Source organism: Ipomoea triloba, chromosome 4 (assembly GCF_003576645.1).
Source record: "Ipomoea triloba cultivar NCNSP0323 chromosome 4, ASM357664v1".
In the NCBI taxonomy this organism is placed as follows: Eukaryota; Viridiplantae; Streptophyta; class Magnoliopsida; order Solanales; family Convolvulaceae; genus Ipomoea; species Ipomoea triloba.
Window position 1 is genome coordinate 18866415 of NC_044919.1, and position 26012 is coordinate 18892426.

At 35.2% G+C, this 26012-nt stretch overlaps 1 protein-coding gene across 2 annotated transcripts; it reads left to right on the plus strand.

Annotated features, from left to right (window-relative positions):
• The first annotated feature begins 642 nt into the window (after positions 1-642).
• On the plus strand, positions 643-10209 carry LOC116016884. Of its 2 annotated transcripts, XM_031257322.1 has the most exons (11): positions 643-952; positions 2789-2968; positions 3982-4092; positions 4871-5191; positions 7209-7385; positions 7473-7763; positions 7843-8166; positions 8252-8505; positions 8596-8791; positions 9192-9506; positions 9733-10209. In XM_031257322.1, the coding sequence occupies exons 1-11, from the start codon at positions 746-748 to the stop codon at positions 10042-10044; spliced, it is 2688 nt and encodes an 895-aa protein (XP_031113182.1). In that variant the 5' UTR covers positions 643-745; the 3' UTR covers positions 10045-10209. The 2 variants fall into 2 exon arrangements, with proteins under 2 accessions (XP_031113182.1, XP_031113183.1); XM_031257323.1 differs by lacking the exon at positions 4871-5191.
• The last annotated feature ends 15803 nt before the right edge of the window (positions 10210-26012 follow it).

Below are 26012 nucleotides of genomic sequence, written 5' to 3' on the forward strand. Positions count from 1 at the left end.
ATAAATATATTAGCGTATATTGAACTATCAATAGAAGGGCAGTGTAGTAAATTCAATACTGGAGATAATTACAACAAACTTTAGCGCCACCTGTAATTCATATAAAAATTCTAATCTGCATGCTAGTGCTAGTTGAATAACAACTTTCTTTTCCATCTCTCACCAGAATGCTCCATTAACCGTTTCTCTCTCTATCTTGTGCTCTCTGCTTCTACTCTCATCAAAATATATAAAAAAAAGTATCAAATAGGCTAGTGAACTTATTGCTTTCGTGCAATTAGGTCATTGAACTTAAAAAGTGTGCAATTCAACCATCAAACAAGCAAAATTTGTGCAATTAGACCATTTTTACAAAAATTTTTAATTCAATTTGAGTTAAAAGCATTTCAATATGGACTCCCAACTAGTATGGTAGAAGAAAATGACACTCTTAATACATATATGTTAGTAATATAATTGGATTTTATCAAAAAAAAATTGTAAAAATGGTCCAATTACATAAATTTTGATTATTTGATGATTGAATTGCACACTTTTTAAGTTCAATGGCTCAATTGCACAAAAATCATAAGTTCAGTGGCCACACTTTTTCCAAATATATATAATGGGATGTCTTAATTTGATGGAGCACTTCGTGTCTATCTGATCAACAAATTAAAGCTGGAACTTCTCTAAGTATTTAATTTGTAGCATTCGCGCTCAGCTCCCTGCTCTGCTATTGTTAGTTTCATTCAATTCTGTGAACATGAGAAGTGTGAGAAGAGAGAAGATGGTGGTAGAGAGATTTGCGGCGTTGGTGGTTGCTATGGCGGTGGCGGTGGTGGTCGGAGGCAACCTGAGCTTTATACAGAGTCTGCCTCACCGGATTCTGTTGGATACCGACGTCGACACCGATGATTTATTTGCGCTCTTGTATCTTTTGAAGCTTAACAGATCAGAATTCGACTTGAAGGTACAAACAATACTATCTTTTAATCCAAATTCTATATTTCTTGTGTACATATATACATAATTTCTCTGTAAAGGCTAAGCTCTTTCTTGGATCATTTTACGAGTATTCCGGCCTACTTCATTTATTTTTATTCTGTGAATAGAATGGAGGTAACTCACGTAAGTCTTAGGTTTTTTTTTAAAAACTTCCTGTTAACTTAAATTCATGACTTCCCATATGATATTAATTTAGTGTCTAGAGCACAACGTCTTTGACAAGTCTTAGGTTTTATTATGTATTTATTATTATTATTATTATTATTATTATTATATAATTGTGACACATCAGTGAGCCTAACACCGCAAATTATATGGTGGACCATGGTCCACAATGCATTGTGGACCATGATAATAGTTGATACTGCAGTTGTGTTGAACAGATACTGCAGTTGTGTTGAAAAGATACTACAATTGTGTTGAAAGGAAACTGCAGTTGCACGGAACAGAATACATTCATCCGTTCAACACAACTGCAATATCCTTCAACACAACTGCAATTCTAGATGGATGACACGTCCTCTGTTCCGCGCAACTGCAGTTCCCTTTCAACACAACTGCAGTATCCTTTCAACACAACTGCAGTATCAGTTCAACACAACTACAGTATCAACCATGACCCATGGTCCACAATACAGTATAACGACTGGCCTAACACAGCCATACTCTAATTCATACATCCTTGATGTCAGGACAATTTATATCATGGATCAGAGTCCAAAGTCCACAATTCAATGTGAACCCTAGTTCATGGTATAAGGATTGTAATCCTAAGATGTGCTTGGGAAACCCACGACCACCTCTTGATATGCACGAAATAAACTCAAACTTCTATATAATAACACGCAAACTACATAAAAGAAGATCATATACAATAGGTGCGATTAAAAGAGTGTGGACTAAAATTGAACTAGTAGCTTTATGATACGACAAGTCGACAATCATGTTTTATTCATTTGATCAGCACTTTCAAGATCGTTATTTTTTTGTGTGACCCTAACTGATAAAGGACCATAGGAAAGTAAACCACATTATTTTTATTTTTTGGATAAGAAGTATGGGGATAAGACACTGACAAACGGAAAAGAAACATGTACTCACACTTCTTACTCCTAAGTTCTATTCTCTCTCACAAACCTTTGTAGACACTTTTCCTAGAATTTCACATGAGGAAAATTTCTTATTTTTATTTGCTACATTATGGAGTAAAAGTGCGGGAGTAAATTTGAAAGTACATGTATACTATATATATGTCGATGGAAAAACGCAGCGGGAGAGTTTTACATGGTTCATGAGGGGCAAAACCGTCCATTCACTTGTAATACCAGCATAACTTTTTCCTTTCTCTGCCAAGCCAGTACCACAAGTGGCGTAGCAGTGGTAGCACGCATGTAAATATGTAATTGATATAAATCAATGATTATCGTGTGTTAGGCATACGCGTGTCATAATAATAATAATAATAATAATAATAATAATTTACTCCAGTGGACTACATCCCACCCCAACCCACTATAGCTGAATTAGAAGTCAAACCCTTATTCATTAAGCCATATATGTGCGCTAAACAACTAAATGCTAGCTCAATTGCGAGCTAAAATGCATAGCTTAAATGCTTAATTATTAAATTATGTTAAAATTGAAGTCCAATGTGATATTTGCTTATTTAGAGAATGTTTATATATCGATTGATATCTATATAGCGTGTATCAAAATTAGTAACAATATGCAAGAGTCACTAGTATGTATAAATACTTTAGTAACGAAGGGAGCTATGATTTAAATAAATGTATTGTTACAGGGGGTAACCATTAGCTCAAATGGATGGAGTGATGCAGGGCATTCCGTTAATCACATATACGATATGCTTTACATGATGGGTCGCGATGATATTCCTGTTGGTGTGGGAGGAGAGGGTGGAATACTTGATAATGGTACAATTTTGCCTAATGTAGGTGGATATCTCCCTATACTTGAACAGGTAATCCACCTTTCTAAATGGTCACTTGAATATATACTAGTACTTTTAATTTTATTTAGGAAAAATGGCATCTTTTCCCCCTATGTTATGTGTATATAGCACTTTTCTTGCCTGTGTTATTAAAGTGGCACCTTCCCCCCCTGAAATGTTAAATTGTCATTGTTACCCTTAAAAATAATTATTTCATTTATTTTTCTACTCCAACAAATTATTATTTATATGTATGGATGATCAAGATTCGGTTTGAACCTAACCAAACACTGTAGCAATCATATCGAAATAGTATGGACGATTCTGGTTACGATTGAGAACCGAAAAATTTATAATTAAATAATTGTTAAACCGTGAACCGCAACTTAACCACAGTCATATATAGTGAAAATAATCAAACACTTATTTTGATAAATCGGTACGGTTCGGTTCCAATTTCGATTTTAAACCGCCAATCAAAATTTATGTATTTATTTACTACGTATTTATTTTTATAATTTTATTTCTTATTTAAAAATAGTCTAAATTTAACAATTATTTTATTTTATTTTTTCGGTTCTGAATCGTAACCGTAACCGTCTATACTATTTAAGTTCAATTGCTACAGTGTTTGATTAGGTTCGTATCGAACCGTGATCTTCCATACATATTAGTAACAATTGATTGGAGAATAAAAATAAATGAAATAGTTATTTTAAGGACAAAAATGTCAATTTAACATTACAAGGGAGAAAACTACCACTTTTAAAATAACTGAAGGGGGAAAAGTGTCACTTTAATAACACAGGGGGAAACGTGCTATATGCACATAACATAGGGGGAAAAAGTGTCATTTTTCCTTTTATTTATAAGGACTTTAATCTTTATTTTTCCTACTTTTTGATGTTTGATTGGAAGATACTTTATTTGTAGTCCAAAGTGTCTAAAATGCATAGTTGGTAAAAATTTTAGTCAACTGATCGACATTTTGAAGTAAAAGTGCAATGTTTGATTAAAACAATAATGTACAATTGATGGATCAGGGAGTTGGTACGATTGGATATTGTAGATATCGACAAGCTGTTCCAGTAGGCATTGGGGGACGTTTAGATGTTGACACAAATTTTGGGTTGAGAAAGAGCTTTCTTCCTCAGGTACGTGCTACCATTAAGATCAAGCGCTTACTATCACTATGCCAAAAGTTATAATTATTGGTAGCGAAAACTTAATTTTATTGTCTTGTAAAATGCCATCACATTTTCAAGACTCAGGGTACTGGACTTGACCTTTTACTGGCCTTCGCTCAACAATGTATTAGTTACATGGTGTTGGACTTGGCCCTTACCGGCCTCCATCCAACGCATACATATATAGATATATGAGTTTATTACTGAAATGGTCCCTCGACTATTGCAAAATTATCAATTTGGTCCTCGACAATTTTTCATGTCTAATTAAGTCCCTCGACTTTGAAAATTTTAACCAATTTGGTCCTCCGTTTATTTTACCGTTAAACATCTGTTAAAATCAGGACCAAATTGATAATTTTGCTATAGTCAATGGACCAAATTGGTAATTTTGTTATAGTCAAGAGACCATTTTAGTGAAAATTAATTATCAATTTTGTCCCTTGACTATAGCAAAATTATCAATTTGGTCCCGATTTAACGTATGTTTAACGGCAAGATTAATGGAGGACCAAATTGGTTAAAATTTTCAAAGTCGAAGAACTTAATTGGGCACGAAAAATTGTCAAGGACCAAATTGATAATTTTGCAATAGTCGATGGACCATTTCGGTAATAAACTCTAGATATATATATATATATATATATATATATATATATATATATATATATATATTTTTTTTTTTTTTTTTTGAGAAAATATAGATATATAGAGTAGAGTTGGTGATGGAACTTAAAAAGTGCAGGGAAAGAGAAGATATCGGCCCCTTGAGCAGCCCACAGCTCAGCAAGTATTGGTTGATACTATTTCTGGTGGCCCAACCAGTGTATTGATGACTGGAGCTCATACAAACTTGGCTATATTTCTTATGAGCAATCCTCATCTGAAACAAAATGTAGAGCACATATATGTGATGGGTGGCAGTGTGAGAACTGGCTGCGGCTGTGATATGAATGGCGGCAGATCTTGTGAATGTGCTAACAACGTTGGCAATCTCTTCACTGATTTCACTACTAATCCTTATGCAGAGTACAATGTTTTTATGGATCCTTTTGCTGCATACCAGGTGATACATACATGCATCTCGGATCGCATTCGATCACTTAGATTATTTATGATTGATGATGAACCCAGTGGAGTAGCTCAAGTGGCAAGTGAGCTCTCTTTGTGGGGAGGAATTTCGGGGGAATCCAGGTTCAACCTCTCCCGAAATTCCTCCCCACAAGTGACGATTCCTCCTGGGCCAGCTCCCGTGCCTCCCGGAGCGAACGTGGGTGGACCCCGGACCATTAAATGGACGGAGAGAAAAATCCTGTAAATTTACCAAAAAAAAATTTATGATTGATGAATATAATAGAAATGGATTCGCGACAGACCAACCGGTGGAGAAAATGAGAGCAATTCGGGAGCCAACCTTGGCCTCGGCCTCGGGCACTTAGTGTGCCTAAGGCCAACCTCGGTCTTAGGCGTCTGAGGCGCCTAGGGCTGACCTCAACCTCGGTCATGGACTTGGTCAAGGAGGTTCCCAACCACCCGCCCTATTCTCGTGGAGTTAATTAGGAGATGAAATGAGCAAATATCATCTTTAGTCCCTCAACTATAATACATGTATCAATTTTGGCCCTTGACTATTAAAAATTTCAAATTAGGTCCATGACTATTCAATTTGTATCACTTTTGGTCCTTGACTATTAACATTTTCAAATTAGGTGCATGACTATTCAATTTGTATCACTTTTGGTCCTTGACTATTAACATTTTCAAATTAGGTGCATGACTATTCATTTTGTATCACATTTGGTCCTGCCGTTAAATTTTCCGGCCAAATTTCTATTTTTTTTATTATTAATTTTTATTTTAAAGTTTTTTTTTTATTTAAAAGTTACGGAGTATTAAAATAATTTTTAAAATAAAAATTAAATAAATTAGTCGGTCACCGGTGACTTCGCCGGAAGTTTGGCAGGAAAATTTAACGGCAGGACCAAATATGATACAAAATGAATAGTCATGCACCTAATTTGAAAATGTTAATAGTCAAGGACCAAATGTGATACAAATTGAATAGTCATGTACCTAATTTGAAATTTTTAATAGTCAAGGACCAAAATTGATACATATATTATTGTTGAGAGACTAAAAATGATATATGCTCAGATGAAATAGTATAAATACTCTCATCATTATCTTTTTAAGACACCAATCTAATCTTTGTAATAACATTACACAATTCCTAAGAGCAAATATCATTTTTAGTCCCTCAACTATAATACATGTATCAATTTTGGTCCTTAACTATTAAAAATTTCAAATTAGGTGCATGACTATTCATTTTGTATCACATTTGGTCCTTGACTATTAACATTTTCAAATTAGGTGCATGACTATTCATTTTGTATCACATTTGGTCCTTGACTATTAACATTTTCAAATTAGGTGCATGACTATTCATTTTGTATCACATTTGGTCCTTGACTATTAACATTTTCAAATTAGGTGCATGACTATTCATTTTGTATCACATTTGGTCCTGCCATTAAATTTTCCGGCTAAATTTCCGGCGAAGTCACCGGTGACCGACTAGTTTATTTAATTTTTATTTTAAAAATTATTTTAATACTCCGTAACTTTTAAATAAAAAAAAACTTAAAATAAAAAATAATAATAAAAAAATAGAAAATGCCGGTCACCCCCGATGACTTCGCCGGAAAATTTAACGGCAGGACCAAATGTGATACAAAATGAATAGTGATGCACCTAATTTGAAAATGTTAATAGTCAAGGACCAAAAGTGATACAAATTGAATAGTCATGCACCTAATTTGAAATTTTTAATAGTCAAGGACCAAAATTGATACATGTATTATAGTTGAGGGATTAAAAATGATATTTTCTCCAATTCCTAAATACAATATTCTTTGTCTTTTCCATCTCATTATCCTGTCTTTACTCATTTCTTCATTCTTTAATTATTGGGTTAATTAGTTCGGATACCCGAGTCACTTTAATCCATCAGTGATATTCAGATTCTGATCCAATTAGTTTTTTTTTTTTTAATCATTATATATTATTATGTGGTCTTACAGGTTATTCATTCTGGAATTCCAATTACTCTTGTTCCATTGGATGCCACAAACACCATTCCCATTACTGCAGGATTTTTTGATACCTTTGAGCGTAATCAGCATACATATGAGTCACAGTACATTTTCAAGTCCTTGAAAATGGTTCATGATACTACCAATGATCATCAATTCTACAAAGTAAGATATGCATGCATGCATGCCATCTTGATATATAATTGCTTTTTAATTAGTTAGTGATCTGTTGCAATAATATATGCAATGCAGAACTACTTCATGTGGGACTTATTCATGTGTGGTGTAGCTGCTTCAATAATGAGTAAGCAGCAGGCACAAAATGGCAAAGGTGAAAATGAGTTTGCAGAAATGAAGTACATGAATATCACTGTAATTACCTCCAACCAACCCTATGGTGTGTCTCATGGCTCAAATCCATTCTTTGATGCCTGCAACACTCCAAAGTTTGAGTTAAAAAGAGATGGAGTCCATAGTGGATATATTCAGACTGGTATTCGTGATGCATCTTGCCTTGTCAAAACTCGCACTGGAAAATGCAGAGTATGTATATAATTTTATGCCCTCAATCAACTCATACATTATATTCTGAATCTTGAACATATATATATGAATGAATCAGGATGGGTATACACCAGTGGTAGAGGGTCCAGAAGGTGTGTCAGTTCTTGTTGCAGTCAGAGCAAAACCCAACCACCACGTTCATAGCCCATTAGACAGAGCATTCTATGTCAACTTTTTGGATGTAATAAACCGCCCACAACAAACTGGCAGGTTCAATTTCACAACAGAATATCCTAACTATAAACAACTACTTTACAAGCCAGATCTTAGGGGGAAACAAAAACTTGGGAAAAATGTTGTGTTTGACATGGACATGAGCGCAGGAGACTTCCTAGCTCTCTTTTATCTTCTTAAACTTCCTGTGGAGGTTATCAATCTCAAGGTGCGGCCATTTCATACTTGTATAATCTGATTTGCCTAGCTTAACTATTCTTTTGTGATAATATATGTTCATATACCCATGGCAGGCAATTCTGGTGAGCCCAACTGGGTGGGCAAATGCAGCAACAATTGATGTAATCTATGATGTGTTACACATGATGGGTCGTGACGATATTCCAGTCGGCCTTGGAGATGTATTTCCATTAAACATTGCAAATCCAGTTAACCCAAGAGTTGGAGACTGCAAGTATCAAAAGGTTATCCCCCATGGTAGTGGTGGATTTATTGACTCAGATACTCTATACGGTTTAGCTCGTGATTTGCCTCGTAGCCCTCTAAGGTAAACTAAGCTAAGCTTCTTTTCCTGCCTGCAAAACGTAACTCAGATTGATCATTCTTGCTAATCTCATCTATCTCATTTAATTTGCAGATATACAGCAGAGAATTGTGGAGCTCCACGCGATACTGATCATCCTCAACTCCGACAACCTCTTGCATTACAGGTGTGGGAGTCTGTGGTGAAATCCCTTGATCCCAAATCCAAGATTACCATTTTGGCAAATGGTCCACTCACTAACATTGCAAAGATTGTTGGTGGTGGTGAGACTATGTGGTCTGCTATCCAGGCAAGTAATAGTTATATATATAGAGGCTAATGTTCAAGTGTATATTTAATTTGCAGTATGTTGGGCGGAGGCTGGTAAGTGCCAAGTCCAGCATAATGTGGCTAGAGAAATTGTTGGGTGGAGGCCTGCAAAGGGGTAAGTCCAGCACCTTAGCTCTAGAAAATGTGTGCCGATATAAAGAAATAAAGTTGCATATTTGTTATTAGCTATAGCTTTGGCTTAAGTGGATTGTTGGGCGAAGGCCGATAAAAGCCAAGTCCAGCATAATGTGACTATGACTAGGGGATTATTGGACCGAGACCAGTCTTATCCTAACATAGGATGGTTTTCTTGTTCTACTAATTTTTGTTTTAAAAAAAAATGAGATTCGACTGTTCATTTGAGTTGTACTGTGGTGCAGGAAGTAGTAGTTGTTGGGGGGCAAATCAAGACCAGTAGTAATGACAGTTCTAACAAAGGAAATGTGATCAATCTTCTGCCATCAAATAAATTTGCAGAACTCAATATGTTTCTTGATCCTTTGGCGGCAAAAACAGTTTTCGCATCGAAACTCAATATCACTCTCATTCCACTTGCCACACAACGCAAAGTAAGTTCATTCCTCCAAATCATATCTGCTCTCAATCCAAAGGAAACTCCTGAAGCAGTGTTTGCTAAACGTCTGCTGTCAACACTACATCACCTGCAAATCAAGTCTCATAGATATCAACACACGGTAACTTCAATTCTACATACTAACTGAACAATGATCGATACATAGAGTGTTAAAGATAAGCGCTTACCATTACGCCAAAATCTATAGTTAATAGTGAAGTTGTAACTTTATTTTCTTATGGACCGTCATCATATTTTCGAAAGGTTGGGTGCTCGACTTGGTCTTTTAAGCCCTTTACTTGAGTTACATACTCATCATCGATCATTTCTATCTATGTTGCATGCAGGGAACATTTGTTGGGGAAATCCTAGGATCAGTACTTGTTGCAGGTGATGTTTCTGCCTTGAAACCAACATTTGGCATCAAGAAAATTAAAGTATGTGCAACAGGGGTAGAATCTGATGATGGGCAAATGGTTATTACTGATGAAAAGCAAGGCAAAAGAGTGAAGGTGTTGGAAAATGTGGATGCATCGGCTTACTATCATCTCTACGCAAATATACTCGGTGATGGCAAACAGTCTGCCGTAGTGGGAAGTTTTTTAGAGCAGACAAGAAGATGGAGTACACCATTGAATACAAGTTTAAGTACATTATAAGGGTTGTTATACATGAAAGAGTAATACTACAAAAACCAAAATGACAAAACTTCAATTTTGACCTCATTATTATAGTGACATTCTCAAAATATGACTTCAACTTATCTAATTTTTTGTAGCATTAATCAATTTTAATCCTTCCCACAGTTTTTGGAGGCAACCAAAGCGGTTTTGAAGTTTTTTCTCTTGTACATATGTTATTTGTGTTTCTTGTTCGGTTTTGGAAGTGAACTATTTGCAGGGGGAAGACAATCAGGAAGGAAGGACAAAAGAAGAAGGAAAATTCGCAGGAGTACGATCACGCGTGTGACCCCACTACAAGAAATTTCATATTCAATGATAACAGAAGTTGTCACCAAAACTACAAGAAATTTCATATTCAGTGATAACAGAAGTTGTCACCAAAACTATCGATTTTGGTCACTATTGAAATTAGTGACCAATTTTTGAAGTCGTCACCCGTGGTCACTATATCCTCCGTCACTTCACTATTGTAGTAGTGAAGACTTACGTACACTAATAGTATTTGAGCAGTAGTTATATCGTGGACCATGGTCCACAATGGACTATGGGTCATGGCTGATACTGCAGTTGTGTTTAACTGATACTACAGTTGTGTTAAACGGATACTGCAGTTGTGTTGAAAGTGAATTGCAGTTGTGCGGAACAGAGGTCGTTTCATCCGTCCGGAACTGCAGTTGTGTTGAACTGATACTACAGTTGTGTTGAACGGATACTGCAGTTGTTGAATGGATGAACGACCTCTGTTCCGCGCAACTGCAGTTTTTCTTTCAACACAACTGCAGTATCTTTTCAACACAATTGCAGTATGCGTTCAACACAACTGTAGTATCAACCATGACCATGGTCCACAATGCATTATGGACCATGGTCCAGAGTATAATTTTCCGTATTTGAGTGATACCAATAATGGTCACAATAAATGTACAATTTGTGACCTAATATGTTATTATAAAAAATTAATTTAGTGACAACTAAAATCGTTGCACTTAATTATTTTATTGTGACAATACTTTAATCACTTGTTAGAATTGTTCTTGACACAAAATTATTATTAGTGACAAAAATAATTACACATAATTACTTTGTTGGGATAACAAACACAGTAACAAATATTGTATTTAACATCGTTTCTCCTTAATGTTTTGAGTAAACACTCAAAACGTCCTTAATATTTTTAATTTTAAATTGTAAATTAAAAATAATAATTGTTAGAAGCCTCAGACTTCATTACAATGAAGCCTGAGGCTTCAATTTTGTATTTAATGATGCAGTATAAGGGGGCGCTGAGCTCCCCTTTTAATGAGGGAGTCCAACGCCCTCTTCTCTAATAATAATTTGGTCCCACATCACTCTTTTTTTTTTTAAATTTTATTATTATTACTATTATTATTATTATATTATTATTATTATTAATGTAACATTGTTGTTACGTTGTTGTTATTATTATTACTACTATTAGTACTACATGCAGTACTATACCTTGATAGTCATGTAGAAGATGAAACTTTGTAGACTAAATTTTTATTTATTACCTATAGTATTTTTATATTATATATTTGATGCAACCATCTTGTACAAAAATTATACTAAGAGGATAACTATTAATGTACAAATAATAGGCTAATGTGGCTAGGAGTAATAATGATTAATTTTGAATCAAATTAATTGAATTTTTATTTTGAGATATTGTTACTTAATCAACCAAACTAAATTATACTTTAACTAATTCAATTAATTGGTCCATAACTAAATTTTTATTATATATAATTTATTTTATATTATATATTTGATACAACTATATTGTAAAAATTGTGCTAAATTTGATGACTCTTAATGTACAAATAATTGGCTATTCGTGTTATGGTAGTCATCCAATTCATTTAATTAATTTTGAATCAAATTTAGAGATCACTACTACAGAAACAACATATAACGTCGGAGATATAATGTCGGTTTTTTGAAAAACCGATGTTAAAAGTGAAATAATAACATACGACGTCGGTTAATTAAATAACCGACGTCGTATGTCTCACGCGAAAATTACGACGTCGGTTAATTAAATAACCGACGTCGTATGTCTTACGCGAAAAATAAAAATAAAAATAAAAATAACATACGACGTCGGTTAAAAGTGTTTTTTGTAGTAGTGGATAAACACTACAAGAATGAAGACATTTAGTGACAAATTTTTTGTGACACTTTGTAATTTAATCACAAATAATACACTTTTTGTGACCAAAAAAAAAATAATTCGACACTGTTGTGTGGGATAATTGTGATAATCTTTTTTTGGTCACTGATAGTATAGTAATTGTGACAAGTAAGTATTTGTTACGAGTATGTTGTCACTATTACTAGAATAATAGTGTCGTAACATACGTTGTCACTAAATTTATGTGCATTTTGGCGGCATTATAATTATGGCGGGAACGATTGTAGTTGTGACAAAATATAATGTGGACACAAATTTTAATACTTTTTGTGACAAATAGTTGTTGGTTACCAAGGTTGAAAAAATCGCTAGGCGCCCTCTAGGTGCCTGGGGGGCGCCTAGCGCCTAGCCCGCCTAGGCGCCGATTAATCGGCGCCTAGTTTTTTTTTTTAAATTTTGAATTTTTTTTAAAAAAATTTAAAAATATTTTAAGTGTTAATAATTGTAAAGTGTTTAATATTGTAAGTCTTTACACTTTAATAGTTAAATAGTTAACACTCATTAAGTTATTAGTTATTATTTATTAATTATTAGTGCATTACTTATTAGTTTAATTTAGTTATTACGTAGTACTTTTTATTTTATTAAGTTATTAATTATTAGTTATTACTTATTAGACCATTAGAGTATTAGTTAATACATTATAACATTAATAGTTTACATGTTTAAGATTTGCAATAAAAAAAAAAAACGCCAGCCTGCCGGCCGCCTAGTCGGCCGAAGACCTAGGCAGCCCAGGCGGGCTAGGCGGCGCCTAGGCGGCCGGCCGCGGAGGAGGCCGATTTCGGCGTTCCTCGACGCGGCCGGGCGCCGCCTAGCGCCTAGGCGCGATTTTTGCAACCATGTTGGTTACTCTTGTTTATAATATTTGTGACAACTTATTTTGTCAATAAAAATACAATTGGTTAGTACCATTATAAATGAGAAACAATTGTGACAAAAAAATACTATTGTCACTAATATTGTCATTTTTTGTGATGAAATTGTTACAAATATTTGTGATGCGTGCTCTATAATTCCGTAACAAAAATTACTAAATTGTGACAATAATTGTGTTGTTTTCAAGTTTTGCCACTAATTTATGATAATTGTGACGAGTAGTTAGTTGTTACTAAGAATTTCATTCCTAGAGATGGGTTGTTCTTCTATCATTTTGATCCCACATCACTTTTCTCTTCTTTTTTTTTTATATAATAATTATTATTATTAATTAATTAATTATTAATTATTAACTATAATAAGATATATTTGACTATAGTTAATATTTTAAATAATTAATTTTTTGATAATGTACATAAATAACGAAAAGACTAAATTCGTTTAATAATTTGATCAATTTAAAATTGAATTACCGTATGAGAGAATTGAAATTGTTACATAATCAACTAAATTAATACTTTGATTGTTTCAATTAATTGGTCGTTCGGATTAATCAATATTTTATTATGTATAATATTTTTATATTATATATTTGATACAATCATCTTGTACAAAAATTGTACTAAGAGGATGACTCTTAATATACAAATAATATGCTAATGTGGTTAGGACTTAGGAGTAATATTTCAATTAATTTGATTAATTTTAAATCAAACTAATTGAATTTTTATTTTGAGAAATTGTTATTTTTTCAACCAAACTAAATTATACTTTAAGTAATTCGATTAATTAGTTCATAACCAAACTTTTATTATATATAATTTATTTTATATTATATATTTGATATAACTAACCATATATTGTAAAAATTGTGCTACAATGGATGACTCTTAATGTACAAATAATTGGCTATTGTCGTTAGGGTAGTCATCCGATACATTTGATTAATTTTGAATTAAATTTAGAGATGAAGACACCATATTGATAGAAGAACAAGCGATCCCTATGAATGACATTCTTAGTAACAACTAATTACTCGTCACAATTATCATAAATTAGTGACAAAACTTGAAACCAACACAATTTTTGTCACACTTTAGTAATTTTTGTTATGAAATTATAGAGCGTCACAAATATTTGTAACAATTTTGTCGCAAAAAATGATAATATTAGTGATAATAGTATTTTTTTTCTCAGAATTGTTTCTCATTTATAATGGTACTAACCAATTGTATTTTTATTGACAAAATAAGTTGTCACAAGTATTATAAACAAGAGTGACCAACAACTATTTGTCACAAAAAGTATTAAAATTTGTGTCAACATTATATTTTGTCACAACTGTATTCTTTCCCGCCATAATTATAATGCCGCCAAAATTCACATACATTTAGTGACAACAAATAGTGACAACATATGTTATGCCACTATTATTCTAGTAATAGTGACAACTTATTCGTAACAAATACTTACTTGTCAGAATTACCATACTATCAGTGACGGAAAAAATGTTATCACGATTATCCCGCGTAATAGTGTCGAATTATTTTTTGGTCACAAAAACTGTACTATTTGTGACTAAATTACAAAGTGTCACAAAAGATTTGTCACTAAATATCTTCATTCTTGTAGTGGTATTTAGACTATCGATTTTATAAAGTTGCAAACATTTATTTTAGTGACAATTATAATGAATTTCCTATATTAAATAAACAAATTCGACATTCAATTATCTATGTATAAACTTCTCCTATATAATATTAATATATAAACATTGAGCATTAACCCATTCACGCAATCGCGTGTAAAACTAGTAATTATTATAATTGTTAAACCAACTTCCAAGTAATTAGTTTGTTAGGAATTAGTGGTCATGCTTAGCCGTACCTGAGTAATTGAGTGAATTACGTGGATAGAGGATGCAGCTACATTTCCTAATTTCTAGGCTTGTTTTTTACTATAAATAGCTTGTGTTTCAAAGCTTGTTTTTTACTATAAATAGCTTGTGTTTCAAAGCTTGTTATCATCAATTGAAAATCCTTCTTATCTATTCCTCACTCTCAATTATATATATATATATTTATACACACACACACACATATATATATAACTATATAATATATAGATATATTATATTTAATATATCTAACATTTGGTATTAGAGCCTATCAACTTCCAACCCCGAGATATTGTCCGTAGTAAAATATGACCACAAATTTCAATATTGTGTGGTCAGATCCCAAATTAGATGGGAAACTCGATTACAATTATTGACAAATTATGATGACCACACATTTGAAAGCCTAGAATCTTTGGAGCTTTATTGATCCCGGTTTACAAGAAGGAGCTGAAGCATCCGCTATACGGTGAGATCAATTAGCCTTGGGACAGATTCACCAAGGCGTTGATTACTCAATTTTTGGGCAATTAGCTCGTGCCCAAACAGCAAAGCAAGCATGGGACATCCTAATGGTGTCACACAAAGGAGTCGATCGGGCACAGAAATCTAAGTTGCAGTCGTTGAGAATGTTGTATGATCATTGTGAGATGACCTCTATAGAAACAGTAGATACGTATTTCACTCGTCCTATTGATCAGGTGAATAAGATGAGGTTATATGGAGATACGATTGAAGATGGTGTAGTGGTTGAAAAAGTTCTTCAAACTATGCCGATGAAATATGACTATGTGGTGGCTTCAATAACTCAGCCACACAAAACCGAGCTCTTATCAGTTGCAGAGCTGAAAGGTATGATTGAAAGTCATATTGACAGGATTGAGTCAAAATCGGAACCACTAATAGAAGAAGCTTTGAAGAGACAAGTCACCCTTAATATGACTGACCCTAATCAAAGAGGTGGAGGATCTGGTAGAGGTCGTGGAAGAGGAAGAGGAGGATTTAGAGGAAGAGGACATGGTAACTCTAATCAAAGAGGAGGACGTGGTAACTCCAACCAAGGAAGAGGTGGAGGTAATACCAAACAAAGTAAATTTCCATTTCATTGCTACAATTGTGGCAAGTATGGGCATAAGATTACAAATTGTTGGTATACTGGGAAGAAAGAGTTGTTTTTCGAACTAGATGAATCAGTCTGGTCTAAAGTGACATTTGGTAATAAGTCAAAAGTGCCAATTTTGGGAAAAGGTAAAATCTCTATTTAGTTGAAGGACGGTACTCACAATTTTATATCCGATGTGTTCTATGTTCCTGAACTACACCAAAATTTGTTGAGTATGGGGCAGTTGTCAGAAAAAAGATATAAGATAAATATTACTCAGGGATGTTGTACCATTGTAGATGCTAAGGGAGTTTTGATTGTAAAGGTAAATATGTCCCAAAATCGACTATTTCCTTTGAAAATCAATCATGCGCTTCTTGCTTGCTTAATTCTGAAATTTGTGATGATAATTGGTTATGACATATGCGATTTGGACATTTCCATTTCTCTGGATTAAACTATCTAGCGAAAAAGGAGCTTATTTCTGATTTACCTGTTGTGAATGTCCCTGATCATATTTGTGAGATTTGTTTGATTGGGAAGAAACATAGAGATCCCTTCCCCGTGGGCAAGTCAAGGAAAGCCGCAAAATAGTTGGAGATTATTCACTCAGACTTATGTTCGTTGGAGGTTCCCTCACATGGAGGAATACAAGACCAATATACGTGTTATATATTTACTTAATTTTCAAATTTGATTTATGTACATAATTTGTGTTCATAGGCACTGAATTTCATAACACAAGAGACATATATTCGTAGCATAAGACATAATTACTAATTTGTTTCAGATATAGAATTTATACTTTTAAGGTATAGAATTTCATAATTTAAGACACAAAAAGTCAATAACACAAAACACATACACATGAACCAGGGTCCAAAATGAACTGTGAACCCTGGTCTATAGTATAAGGATTGTTAGGCGGTAACTTTTTTGTGGGACCATGGTCCATGCAGTAGTATAAATACAAGGTACATTTTTAATATATTAAAAAACATTATTTATGTACTAAATATATATAATTTGATATATGATATATATAAAATAATATACTTTCAGTACGCAAATAATTTACTTTCCATAAATATAAGTTACATTATATTTTTAATGTACTAAAAGCACATTATTTATGTATTGAATGTACAATATTTGATATCATACAAAATAATGTACTTTTAGTACTCAAATAATCTTAAATAATATATTTTTTGTACAAAAAATAATGTTTTGGGAGAAGCCAAAATAAAAAATATTTGAATGCCAAAAATCCAAAATCAAAGAAAGAATTCAAAGTGGATCAAAGGCCCCTTGTATCCTTTGCGTTCTTCGTTCTTCATCACTAGAATCCAAAAGGAAAGGGTAAAAACAAAAACCTTTTATTGAATTTCAAATAACGAGAACTTCGGGCTTGACCCTCCTCTTGATCCAAAAAAAAAAATTTTTTAACTCTTTAATTAAAATTCATTATTTTAAACCAAACTTTTTAAGTGAACAAATTACCTAGAACTTTTAAATTAACTGGACACCTGGATCTCAATGGAGAAATAATATAGTAATTTTGGGACAATTCTAGTCTAATTGATCAGATAGTTAATTAACTTAGTAATTAGCCATGATGTTTCAAGTTCAACTCCCTATAAGTGAGAGCTGCTTATTACCTTAAAGTCACGATGCAAGTTGCAGACTTTGATGTAAATCAAAGAATATTGTAATTTTATACTACTACATTATGTAAACATGAGTTTATACATATTAATTTACCTAATAATGAAACATTTTCTTTCCATTAACTCAAATTAGTTACTTATCTTAAATTTAAAACCCATTATATAATGGTTTTTTTTTTTTGGTTGACATGAGCGTGTGTGGGTCTAAGGGTAATTAATATCTAACATTGGTGCAGATAGAATGATTAATGAATACAAATCACAAATGAAAAAAAAGAAGAAAAAAAAAGATAGCAATAAAGTTGGGCAAAATGTTATCCGTTTTGTTATATGAACACAGCGAAAATCCGGGAACCAAAGGCCGGAAATATATAGCATAAATACAGTGCAAAAGAGAAGAAAAGGATGCAATTGACGTTGGATAATTAATAGAAAGCTTTAGTGGGCAAAATATCTTCCGCACATTGTATGGATCGAAGGCCATCTGTTTTCATTTCCGGCCTAATGATCTCCTAATCCCTCCCCTCTTTCACAACTTTATTTTTGTTGGAGTGGCAACAACACCTATATCTGTTTCACACTCCAAATGACTTCCCACATTTGATTCTTAACAAACCTTTCACTCCATTTATTTAGTTCATCCAATGTAACCATGTTAGTCCTTCAATGAAAACTTTATCCAATTGATAATTAAAGTTTTGACGACGAGAACATGATATTTTCTTAATTAATTACTATTAATTAAGCGGTTTGGCATATGAGAACATGGTGTTTATTTATTTATTTATTTGACACGCGAGAACACGGTGTTTTTGTATCAAAAAATGATTTGATGAACGAAAATATAGTATTATCATATATCATGAACTAGGAAATATTATGTGTATCATTGAATTTAACGATGTTAGTCCATTCATCGATGCATATTTTATGGAGTTGGTGCATGATTAAGATTTTGACATACGAGAATGTGCAATGGTATTTTTTTATTGTAAATATGAGATGCAGTATTTGCATGACTGTTCATAACTACTTTCTCAACCTACTAGCAGTTGGTGCATGATTAAGATTTTGACATACGAGAATGTGCAATGGTATTTTTTTTTATTGTAAATATGAGATGTAGTATTTTTTTTTGAGTACTACTGACTCTGTTACAATGTAGTACCTGTTCATAACTACTTTCTAAACCTACTTAAGCACAATGAGTCAACAGTTGCCTACACTGAGGCTCGAACCCACTCCCATTATTCATGTGGGAGTGTTAACCGGGACACCGGGTGCCACTAGACTAAAAAGTCTTTGGCAGATGTAGTATTTATTTCTTTTGAATTGACATGGGAGAACATGATGCTTTTGTATCATAAAACGATTTCATATACGAGAATATAGTATTTTCCTATATCATGAACTAGCGAACACTGTATGTATATCGTTGAATTTAATGATATATGTTAGCCCATAGATGAAGAGTTTATCCAGTTGATATTTAAGATTTTGACATATGAGAATGTGGTATTTTCTTACCGTAAAATGATTTGGCGCATGAGGACGTGGTACCTTTATCATATCATTGATTTGACATACGAGGACGTAATATTTTCCTATCATAAAATAATTTGAATTGACACGTAAAAACACAGTACTTTCGTATCATAATAAAATGATTTGACAAACAATAATATATAGTGTGTTTCTATATCATGAACTACCAAATACTCTCTATATTGGTGCTGTGACACAACTAAACTAATTGACTAACCCAATAAATAAATAAATAAATAAATAAATCAATAAACAAAAGTTATGTTAGTTTTAGTGGCAACTACATGGTGCAAGCATAATAATATAATGCAAGGCTCCATTTCTACCAACAAGAAAAAATATAGAATTGATCTTATTATAGGCATTGGTATATAAACACTTTGAATAAATATGCAAATCATTGAGACACTTTGAAAAAAATATGCAAATCATTGAGGCACATTGACAATTAATCTAATATGTTGGTTGATTTTGAGTGACAACACACTCCATTGAAGAGCAAGTACAGTACTTCTCTTCAACCACAAACCGTTGGTGGCTAGCTACCATAAATATATACGGATTAGGCACCCGGTAATACGATGATGATGTAAGTGAAAAATGATGAGTCACAAACGTACGGTTATGTTACTAAAAAAAGAAGTCTAGTATTTGGCGAACGGTAGCCGATAGGGTTGATGTGTGCTTATGAATTTTATATACAGAGTATTATTTTTTAAGATAGTTGGTCAAAATTCAAATTTAATCAATAAATTTCCAGATGCCATAGCTTGACGTACCAAAATAAAAGTCTTAAGTGTTTGACGAAGTGTAACTGAAAGACTCAATGTGTGCTCATAAATTTTATATACAAACTTACAAAATGTTATTTTTTGGACTGATGGAGCCTGGCAATGGTGATTATTGACAGAGAGAATAGAGCATTTTGGCTTGAAGCATGAAGAGGAAAGAAAAATGGTGATTCATGTATTGAAGCTGTACATACACGGTATATAAAGGTGGCCAGAAAAGGAAGTAAGCCGGGCAAATTTGGTTACAACAAACTATTACATAGAAAGACCATAAAGCCCCTAGCCTTCTGTGTTATCACCTTCCTCTGGTGCGGTCTGCTTCATCTCCCAATACCCCCCGTAAGCTGGCGCATGCAGATTCTGTATGCCCAGCTTAGATGTGAAATGACGAAACTGAGGTGCCGGGAGAGGTTTGGTGAACCCGTCGGCTACCTGATTCGAAGAAGAGACGGAAAGAAGCTTGATCAACCCTTGGCTTAATTTTTCACGCACAACGTGGCAGTCAATCTCGATGTGCTTAGTACGCTCGTGAAAAACGTGATTCTCCGCAATGGCCACGGCTGATTTATTATCACAAAACAATGTTGCCGGTTTTGTTGTTTCAGCCTGTAAATCATGGAGCAGATATGTCAACCACTGTATCTCACATACGGCGGCAGCCATTGCACGGTATTCGGCCTCGGAGGAAGACCTGGACACGGTTGCTTGCTTCTTAGATCTCCAGGCTATCAAAGCAGGTCCTAAGAACACACAATAACCAGTAATGGATTTTCTAGTTTCTGAGCAAGTGGCCCAGTTGGAATCGGAGAAAACTTTGAGTTGTAGTTCCGTGTTCGCAGGATACAAGAGACCTTGGCTGGGTGAGCTCTTGATATAACGCAGCACACGATGTGCTGCTGAGAGGTGTATGTCTGTAGGAGCATCAACAAATTGACTTAGTTGTTGGATGGCAAATGAGATGTCGGGCCTCGTGGCTGTGAGGTAAAGCAACCTGCCAATCAATCTTCTGTAGCTACTGGCATCTTCAAGAGGAGTACCATCACCATGATTTAGTTTTAAGCCTTGTGCCATGGGAGTGTTTGACGGTTTAGAACCCAAAAATCCAGCTTCCTCTAGAATATCAAGGGCATATTTCCTTTGGCAGATGTTAAGCCCTTCAGCTGATGATTTTATCTCCATTCCCAGAAAGTAACCAAGTGACCCTAGGTCCTTGATTTTAAAAGTAGTGTCCAGAAATCCTTTCAGTTCACGAATTAGATCCATGCTAGAACTAGCTACTAGAATATCATCAACGTATATAAGCAGGGCAACAAAATTGATACCGGAGCCTCTTGTGAACAAGGATGGGTCTGATTGTGATTGTTTGAAGCCAATGTTAACCAATGCCTCAGTGAGTTTTGCATTCCACTGCCTATTAGCTTGCTTGAGACCATACAAGGAGCGCAATAATCGGCAAACTTGGTTGGGACTTTCACTTTGAAACCCGAGAGGTAATGCCATGTATACTTCTTCATGTAAATCACCGTGTAAGAAGGCGTTGTTACATCCATTTGATGAATGTGCCATGATTTGGAAGTGGCTACAGCTAGGAATGTACGAATTGTGGTTAATCGTGCCACCGGGGAAAATGTTTCAAGATAGTCTATTCCGAGTTGCTGCGTGTAGCCTTTGGCAACGAGCCTTGCCTTGTGCCTTTCTACTGTTCCATCTGCCCGGAGCTTGGTTTTGAAGACCCATTTACAGCCTATAGGAATCTTTCCAGGAGGAAGTTCTGCCAGCTCCCATGTCTGGTTCATCTGTAAAGCCTCAATTTCTGCCTCCATGACTTTTCTCCAACATTCGTGTTTCACAGCTTGACTATAGGTTTTTGGCTCACTGACAGAAGTAACTGCCATAGAAAAAACTTTATGATGGAGCTCAAGATTATCATAGGAGACTACCTTTGAAAGAAAATGAGGTGAAGTCCTATCTTTGATGATTGTGTCACAATAGTAGTCTTGTAATCGACTTGGCACATGACGTTCTCTAGTCGATCTGCGAGGCTGCATGCTATTAAAACTGCCAGAGGTGTCATGATGCAAATCTGGTAGCACGGGTTCATTAGCTCCATCATTTTCATCATGTGCTGGTGCGGTGTTTGATTCATCTGTATGTAATGAGCTGTCATTGATCATAGATTCATCAGGTATTGGGGATAGACATCCAGGATTCACATTCTCATCAGTTGGCAAACCAGGACAATTGTCATTGGCCTTTTCAAAGTTGAACTCCTCACAGTTAGTTGAAAGAATAATAGGCAGTGAAGGATTGTGTACTGGATCAAGCTCATGTGTATGATGTTCTGCCTTAGCTAGAGGAAACTCAGTCTCATAAAATATAACATCTCTAGAAACAAATGTTGTCCTATCATTCACATCAAACATTAGATAGCCCTTCATTCCTGCAGGAATTCCAATAAATGCACACTTCCTCCCTCGAGGTGCCATTTTATGACGAGCATGAGGTAAAGTCGAAGCATAACATAGGCACCCGAATACTCTTAGATTGCTCAAATCTGGATCTTTCCCATATAACCTTCGATACGGACTCTGCCACTCGATAATGGGTGATGGAACACGATTTATTAAAAAAACTTCATGCAACACGCATTGGCCCTAAAATTCTAGGGGCAAACTTGCCTGAAAACGTAGAGATCTTGCTACGTTTAATATGTGTTGATGTTTGCGCTCTACTACTGCATTTTGCTGCGGCGTGTTCACACATGATCTTTGATGGACTATCCCATTCTCAGCAAAGAAAGTTTCCATACTAAATTCCATACCATTGTCACTGCGAATGGTTTTGATGGGCAGCCCAAACTGTGTGCTAACAAACTTATGGAATTTCTTAATCAGCCCTTGTGTCTCAGACTTATTCCTCATTAGGTGAACCCATGTGAACCGCGAGTGATCGTCCACTATAGTTAAGAAATAACGTTCTCCATTTAACGATTGAATCAAGAATGGTCCCCAAATGTCCATGTGTACAAGCTCAAAAGCTGTTTCTGCCACTGTGTTGCTAATCGGGAATGGTGACCTTTTGTGTTTCGCATAGTGACACACATCACATGCTGGAGGCTTTGTATGGGAAACAGAGATATCAAGGCCATGTAAGAGGTGTATTTTATTTAGAGGGAAATGCCCCAATCTCTGGTGCCAAATTTTGGCAGTACACTACATAGCAAAGTGATTATAAGAATTAGAACAAACATCTGGTGATCTAAGCATCAAGTATAGGCCATTGTCCTCTTTAGCAAAACCAACGGTCTTCCCACGATTCCCCCGAAGCAGGCACTGATCAGATGTAAATGTTAGCATACATGAAGAATTCTTAAGTAATCTGCTAACCGATATTATGTTGAAGTTGAAGGAAGGGATGTGCAAAGCATTTCGTAGACATATATCATCAGCAAACCTTATATCCCCTACATGTTCAACACTGACTTGCTTTCCGTTTGGTAGGTTAACCACCATTCCTTTAACAGTATGATAGTTATCAAACAATTTCAATGAACAGACTATATGATCAGTTGCTCCCGAGTCCAAAATCCAAGCTGAGGGATGCAAAGTAATAGAATTAACATGAGTAATAGTGTGGCACTTGCCTTCATTTAGAGGATTTGGTTTATTGAATTCTGAAACAAGAGAGACGGCTGCAGAAGTGGAAACATGTTGATTTTGGAGTTGATTTTGTCCCATCTAATTTTGGAGAAGAGAGATCCGTTTTTGGAGTTGCTTAGTTGATTTTGCATTCTCGTTGCTACTCAAGAACAAAGGATTCTCGATATCTTCGAGATGGCTATTCCTCTGTAAGGTTATGATCCTCTGCGGATCAATTACGGGAGATCGACGAACTGGAGAGCTATTCACCGGCATCGTCGGAAGTGTTCGCTAGCTGGATAAGGTTATGATCCTCTACGGATCAACTACTGGAGACAGACGAACTGGAGATCTGTTCACCGGCGTCGTCGAAAGTGTTCGCTGGCTGGATTCACCGGCGACCGCGGCTGCATAACTGTTTCGCCTGGGCTCTGATACCATGATGGAGCCTGGCAATGGTGATTATTGACAGAGAGAACAGAGCATTTTGGCTTGAAGCGTGAAGAGGAAAGAAAAATGGTGATTCATGTATTGAAGCTGTACATACAAGGTATATAAAGGTGACCAGAAAAGGAAGTAAGCCGGGCAAATTTGGTTACAACAAACTATTACATAGAAAGACCATAAAGCCCCTAGCCTTCTGTGTTATCACCTTCCTCTGGTGCGGTCTGCTTCATCTCCCAATATGGACAACTAATCAAAGAACCAACCGCCAAGGACCTTGTGGTCCGGTGGCATCAAACCCTTCCCTTTATATGGGAGGTGGTAGGTTCGAGCCTCAGTGGAGACAATACTGATTCTTGTGCTTCAATAGGTTGAGAAAGTAGTTATGAACAGATACCACATTGTATTCTTGTGGAGCACCAAGAGTCACCCCCTAACACACACATATATACATATATGTAACACCACTAAATTTTCAGTACGCCACATCTAGGTTAACCACACCACTAAATTTTCAGTACGCCACATCTAGGTTAACCATCACCTTGGTGCCACTAGACCACAAGGTCCTTAGCTTCTTATATGATCTCTAATCTCCCCCTAACACACACATACGCTACATCTAGGTTAACCATCACCTACATGCTAAGGCAAAATCCAACATCCAACTCATAAATCCTCAAAGGCAATCACAATCTAAACAAGTCAATACAAATCATGAGTCCAAGACATGCAGACCTGAGAAGTAGATCTACTGCTAGCGCTCTCTCATGCGCAATCTACTCCATACTTGGAAAATAGTTAGAAATATTAGCAAAGAAATGTTAAGTAATAATCAACCACTCACACTCGTGAGAACTACAATAGTATAGCATAGCTTGTAAATAGATTTTACACACGCATATAGAATATATACGCCAACGAAACTGTCATTTATTTAAAAACCAGATGACTCAACAACAATAGGTTGAATGAATCACAAACCAAGGACCACCTCAAACGAATTCAATAGCAAAGAATGAATCCACAATACCACCGTTCTATAATCAAATACTCAACCCAAGCACAAGCTCAACTAAACAACTCAAGTGACATCAACCAATCAACATCCACACATCACTCCCTTAGAGTGACCTAAGCCAAGGAACATGGAATAACTTCCCAACTGTAACATAAATAACATACCCGAGAGGCATATAATGCCTAATCACAGAGGTGTAAAAGCCCAATCACAGAGGCATAAAAGCCCAATCACAGAGGCACATGGTGCCCAATCACAGAGGCGTATAAGCCCAATCACAGAGGCATAAAGCCCAAATAACTCCTCCCATAATAACAAACACATGTAGAGCTGTAGCTCGGATAACCACTTCCTAAAGGGTACACAAGACTCAAGAAGCCAAAGAATTACTCACAAGAGTTCAAGACCTCAACATATCAAATTCAGGTTCATCTCTACAGGAATACTCATACCAACAGTACTCAAATTCAGAACATGAATACAAGACATGCTCAGAACATTAGCCAAAGAATCAACCAACAATAATTGATCAATAACTCAAGATAAATTACTAACAATCATGAATCCATACTCAATAAGCAAGGTAGTATACTCCACAACATATTCAGAATATACTCTAGAATCAAAGGGGAAACAATCAGAGTCATTAAACCACGAAACAACTACTGGAACAAAACTGGAACACGACCTGGCTGAACGTCCCCGCGGAACACCACTCTCCGCCAGCCCATTCCGCAAGAGAGGG

Excerpts from the sequence above, each read along its gene's own strand:
- LOC116016884 (XM_031257322.1), top strand. The coding sequence starts at position 746 with ATGAGAAGTGTGAGAAGAGAGAAGATGGTGGTAGAGAGATTTGCGGCG. Across the intron at positions 8,167-8,251 it reads TGGAGGTTATCAATCTCAAG|GCAATTCTGGTGAGCCCAAC; the intron begins GTGCGGCCATTT and ends TACCCATGGCAG. Across the intron at positions 8,506-8,595 it reads TTGCCTCGTAGCCCTCTAAG|ATATACAGCAGAGAATTGTG; the intron begins GTAAACTAAGCT and ends TTTAATTTGCAG.